The sequence below is a fragment of the Sinocyclocheilus grahami genome, unplaced genomic scaffold (genome assembly GCF_001515645.1).
Source record: "Sinocyclocheilus grahami isolate Dianchi unplaced genomic scaffold, SAMN03320097.WGS_v1.1 scaffold344.1, whole genome shotgun sequence".
NCBI classification, from domain to species: domain Eukaryota; kingdom Metazoa; phylum Chordata; class Actinopteri; order Cypriniformes; family Cyprinidae; genus Sinocyclocheilus; species Sinocyclocheilus grahami.
In genome coordinates, this window is record NW_015505523.1 from 3,274,299 (window position 1) to 3,280,246 (window position 5,948).

Here is a 5,948-nt window from a genome sequence, read left to right on the forward strand (position 1 = left end):
ATAGTGACAGATTTGTGGGCCTGTCAGTCTTAAGCATTTAAAGTCAGTGTGTTTGCAGCAAGATCAGCGACTTCAGCTGCGTGCTACACTGCTGTCCACTGTACCCACATAGCAACTTCTGGTGTTAAAGGGAGAGTCCACCCGCATATGAAAACTCTTATTTATTCGCCCTCATGTCATTCCAAAACGGTATGACTTTCTTTGTTCGGTAAAACATGCAAGAAAATATTTTGAAGAATGCTATGATTTTTGTTCCCATTGACTCCTTTGTAAGGACAAAAAAAATTGAATGGAAGTCAATTGAACTGAAGATTCCAAATATTCTTCAAAATATCATATTTTGTGTCATACAAAAAAAATAAAGTTATACAGGTTTGGAATGACACGAGTATGAGTACATGACGGAATTTTCATTTTTGAGTGGACTATCACTTTAAAGACCTTTTTCAGATATTCAAAAGGTTACAGAAACAAAAGAAGCTTGGTAATAACACTTTCCATATTTTTTTTTGTATGTTTCCCTTTCAAAAAAAGAATGACACAGCTTTTCAGACATATATGTAGCACCATTCTTTATTTGCGAGCCTTACTACATGTATTTGGTTGTGAGAGTGCACACAGTACAGTTTTTGCCATTCCAACAAATTCTGATCATCAACATATGCATTTCTCAAATCGTGTTGACTTGAAATTGAATAAACATTTTATTTACAAAAGATAGGCCACAGTTAAAATAATGAAGGAGTGGCTTCACAACAACTCTTTGACTGTTCTTGAATGGCCCAGCCAGAGCCCTGACTTAAACCCAATTGAGCATCTCTGGAGAGACCTAAAAATTGCTGTCCACCAACGTTTACCATCCAACCTGCCAGAACTGGAGAGGATCTGCAAGGAGGAATGGCAGAGGATCCCCAACTCCAGGTGTGAAAAACTTGTTGCATCTTTCCCAAAAAGACTCATGGCTGTATTAGATCAAAAGGGTGCTTCTACTAAATACTGAGCAAAGGGTCTGAATACTTAGGACCATGTGATATTTCAGTTTTTCTTTTTTAATAAAATCTGCAAAAATGTCAACAATTCTGTGTTTTTCTGTCAATATGGGGTGCTGTGTGTACATTAATGAGGAAAAAAAATTAACTTAAATGATTCTAGCAAATGGCTACAATATAACAAAGAGTGAAAAATTTAAGGGGGTCTGAATACTTTCCGTACCCACTGTATATACACCTTGCGACGTGTAATGCGTTAGGCTAACTGAGACTTGTCATTTGCACTTATATATTGTTGCTCTTTTGTTAGTTTTGACTGCTTTTATTGTCCTCATTTGTAAGTCGCTTTGGATATAAGCATCTGCTAAATGACTAAATGTAAATGTAATGTAGCCAACATGGGCTGGTCCACTATTATTTTCATATCCCAGTGTCCCACAAATGTGCAAAAACTGTACCTTTAGGGTTGCAACAGCTTGTCACAAGGGACAACCTGTGCCTTATCTACCACTGAAAGAAACATATGTAGCAATGTATACCCTTAAAGGGACACTCCAAACAAAAAATTAAAATTCTGTCATTTACTCACCTTCATGTCATTCCAAACATGTTCATGTCATTTTTTTGGCAGAACACAAAAGGATATATTTTTAAGAATGTTGGTAACCAAACAGTTTTGGTTCCCATTGACTTCTATTGTATGGACGTATATTGGAACCATTGGAAACTGGTTAACAGCATTCTTCAAAATATCATCTTTTGTGTTTCGCAGAAGAAAGGAAGTCACATACACTACCAGTCAAATGTTTTTTGAACAGCAAGATTTTTAATGTTTTTTTTTTTTTATAATTCTCTTCTGCTCACCCAATTTGCATTTATTTGATCCAAAATACAGCGAAATCAGTAATGTGAAATATTTTTACTGTGATTTATTCCGGTGATCAAAGCTAAATTTTCAGCATCATTACTCCAGTCTTCAGTGTCACATGATCTTTCAGAAATCATTCTAATATGCTGATTTGCTGTTTAAGAAACATTTTTATTATAATTATTATCAATATTTAAAACAGTTGAGTACATTTTATTTCAGGATTCTTTGATGAATAGAAAGATCCAAAGATCAGCATTTATCTGAAATAAAAAACTTTTGTAACATACACACACACACATATATATATATATATATATATATATAGGAATTATAGAAAATACTTTTAATTAGCAAGGATGCTTTAAATTGATCAAAAGTAATGATTAAGACATCTATAATGTTACAAAAGATTTCTATTTCAGATAAATGCTATTCTTCTGAAATTTCTATTAATCAAAAAAACCTGAAAAAATATACTCTGCCGTTTTCAACATAATAATAATAAATGTTTTTTTGTGTGTAGCAAATCAGAATATTAGAATTATTTCTGAAAGATCATGTGACTGGAGTAATGATGCTAAACATTCAGCTTTGAAATCACAGGAATAAATTACATTTTGAAATATATTCAAATAGAAAAGAGTTATTTAAATTGTTTTGTTTTTGCTGTACTTTGGATCAAATAAATGCAAGCTTAGTGAGCAGAAGAGACTTCTTTAAAAAACATTAAACATCTTTCTGTTCAAAAACGTTTGACTGGTAGTGTAGGTTTGGAATGGCATGAGGGTAAATAAATGATGACAGAATTTCATCTTTTTTTGAGTGGACTGTCCCTTTAAGGCACAATTCTATACCTTTTAGGGGTAGATAAGATACAGAGTTGCCTCAGTGACAAGCTGTTGTATTCCTAAAGGTACAATTTTTGCATTATTTGTTTCTGAGAGCAGAAATGCAGCCATCTCTGGCCTTTGTGCATGACATCCTCTCTGCACAACAGGAAGGGCAGATCCTCATGTCGGAGTGCGATTTATTGTGTGCTTGTAAAAATAACAATTTCCATTCACTTCCTGTCAGCTTACAAAGACAACACTGTGTCTCTATCCACACAATGCTGTCTGATAGCTTCTTAGGTTGAGACACAGTAAGTGAATGGAAGCACAACCACAGCTTCAGCCTCTGCTCTGTAAACCCCAGGATTTGTATGTCTTATTGCAGCTAGTTTGCAATCACACTCCTTTTTATCAAAGAATCACTCTCATTTTGCTGTTCCTGCAGTGCTATTAAGCACCATTAGTGAGTTTATATGTGCTGAGGGAGACGGGGGAGGAAAGCTGCCGTAGAAGGAATTGTCACAAGTTTTGACCTATATTGTAGAGTCGCTCTAGCACACTACAGCTGACCAAAGCCTATCCAGAGGTGCTACTCTTAAAGTAAAACACCTTCTCTTGCATCTGTAACTTACAGACTAATGCAGCAATTCATGAGACAGTAATGGGACTGAGAAGACTGATCAATCATGGTATTCTCTGGTCAAATCAGGGCTCAATAATGAGGAAGTCCAAGGCATGTTTATGAATTTATTGCTGTCATGAAGTTACAATATAGCCAAATAATTTTCAGCTTTTACTAAAATATAGTGTGTGTTGTGGCCAGTAAAAGAAATGGCAGGCAAAAACACTGGCACAATAAAAAATATTTCTTGGAGCAACACAACTGTGTAAACATTGATAATAATAAATGTTTCTTGAGCAAATCAGCATATTAGAATGATTTCTGAAGGATCATGTGGCACTAAGGACTGGAGTAATGACTGCTGAAAATTCAGCTTCACATCACAGGAATATATTTTTTAAATATATTCAAATAGACAACGTTTTTTTTAAATTGTAATAACATTACACAATATTAGTGTTTTTACTGTATTTTTGCTTACATAAATGCAGCACAAGAAACTTCTTTAAAATATATATTTTAAATCTTATTACCATTTTGTATTTCATGTCAGTTTATTTAATTGTTAAGTAGCCACTTTGAGTCCTGATCACCCAGTTTAATTTTATGATAATGACCAGTGTGTTATCCATCACACAGTATTTCTTCCATGTAAATAAAAAATGTGAGCTCAATAAGAAAATGTACACCTGAGTGTAAAACACAGCCATTAAAGGTACAAAATATGCTCACAAATATAATCATTAAACAAAAAACACATCTGTCCTAATTTGTAAATGACTAAATGTAATGTAAATTTAAGCCAACCTTTGTCCATGCTACTCTGAAAAAAGGCCACAATAGAAACCTGTTTAAATTAGGTTATGTAATTTGTCAGCGTGCATCGATCTCCTCTTAGGTACAAACATTTATCTTCAGTTTTTGCTGAGGGCAGTTGTGATTTAAGATGTGTGTTCTAAACATCAGCCTAATTGGACCAAACATTGCTGAGACTAGCAATATAATAGACGAGTTCTCTTGTCAGACCACATTATTATACAAATAACCTGTGGGATTCAGATGACATTTCACGGGTTCAAATATGTGTGCTTCTATTTTCCTCTCCCTTATTATTCAAATATCACAGTAATGCGTAGGACTGTGTTCAGACATAAGAAACCATTCATCAGAAACCAAGTCAGAGGCTGTCAAGCAAATCCAATAGATTCGGGCTACTTTGGAGTATGTCAGTGAGACAAAGTGAAATGTGGATTCCCAAAGCCAGATTTGAGCTCAGGATGAGGCCTACCGCTGGGTTGAAAAGAGCATTCAGAAAAATCTCATTTTAAGAGCTGCATAGTTTTACATGACACATAATCTAGGTCAGTTATATTAGCCCTGGAGGTGAAGTCGAGCTCAAAGTGAAGCATGCTTTGCATGTCTGAACAGATGACTTCATCACAATGGATAGAAGGGTGATTCCAAACATCCCAGGGGGTTACAAGGAAGACCCCAAAAAAAAACCATCTTGACCAGTGTCACCTACTGTAAATATGTGCAACTGACATAAAAATCCTAATCAGAGATACTTAGGTTTTGTGTATCTGTTGACATGAATATATTGGGATTGGAATCCATGTCTTTGTTCATGCAACTGGAGCTCCTTGCTCATATAGATCTGTCACATTAACATGAGGCAAGCCCACTTTTCGATGAAATATGAATGGATGCATTATGCATAAAGGATGCATTAGGTGCTCAACTTTTTCCTAGCAGCACCTGTCCATGAGGCTCACCTTTGTTTTATGGCTTTGTCTGTAGTTCTATCATGCCACGCCCTTCCATGTGTAAATGCATAACCATAAAAAGAACATCGATTAAAAATCAAGACATAAAAATAAAAGATGCCATGCTGCTCTTAATAAGCAACAATTTGTGAAAGCAAGGCAATTATCATGCAGAATGGACATGACAAATGGAACGAGAGGAATACCGGTGCACGAGTCCTGAAAAGAAAGAGCTGTCATTCCTTGCAACAAAGGATTGCACGCGATCAGAGTGTTTTGTGTCCTACCTCGCAGTCGTACAGATTCATTAACTGGCTAACTATCCACTCCTCCAAATTCAGTCGCCTCCTCAGCTCTTTTCTGTCATATTTTACGGTCACTCGTCCTTGCTTCTGTGGCACTTCTTCTTCGGTACCGGGAGGTGTTTGAAAATAAACCCGGGGCTGAGGTGTCGTTTCCGGACTTGTTACCGCTGCCATTGTCCCTAATTAAAAAAAAGCTGAGGTGGATTTAATGGCTTAATTAATTAGAACATCAATTCAAAAGAGAGAGCTGGTCATGTGCACATCCATGCTGGCCCCCTTTTCTTTAAATGGAACAGACCTTTAGCTTACAAGGAGTCCGCAACGGTAGACTGGGATCAGGCATATAAGGAGCTTAGAAAACAGAAGAATTCATCAGACTAATGTGATGTGTGGCCGTGGTTTATCAAAGTCCATCTTCCCCAAATCGGTCCATCAATTGTCACAGAACAGCTTGTGGGCGCCTCCAAGCGAATCATTCGGATCGTTTGAATCAATGAATCAGTAAAGTCGGATCTTTTTTATAAATCAGCACAAGCACACTACTCTGCTCTATTTTACATGACAC

General features: G+C 36.1%; 2 protein-coding genes across 3 annotated transcripts in view; one reads left to right on the forward strand and one right to left on the reverse strand.

Moving 5' to 3' along the window:
- Window positions 1-273, forward strand: part of fkbp2 (FKBP prolyl isomerase 2) — a 9,824-nt gene extending 9,551 nt beyond the window's left edge. Inside the window, exon 7 of the mRNA XM_016228871.1 lies at window positions 11-273. The gene's annotated coding sequence lies outside the window, so the exon portion shown is untranslated. The remainder of the gene's footprint in view (window positions 1-10) is intronic.
- Window positions 1-5,865, reverse strand: part of ppp1r14ba (protein phosphatase 1, regulatory (inhibitor) subunit 14Ba) — a 9,059-nt gene extending 3,194 nt beyond the window's left edge. Inside the window, exons 1-2 of one of the 2 annotated variants that reach the window (XM_016228872.1) lie at window positions 5,682-5,865; window positions 5,366-5,562 (exon numbers count right to left, since the gene is read on the reverse strand). In XM_016228872.1, coding sequence (XP_016084358.1) covers window positions 5,366-5,557 — 192 coding nt within the window. In that variant the 5' untranslated portion in view covers window positions 5,558-5,562; window positions 5,682-5,865. The other variant, XM_016228873.1, reaches the window with a different exon arrangement.
- Window positions 5,866-5,948: the final 83 nt, after the last annotated feature.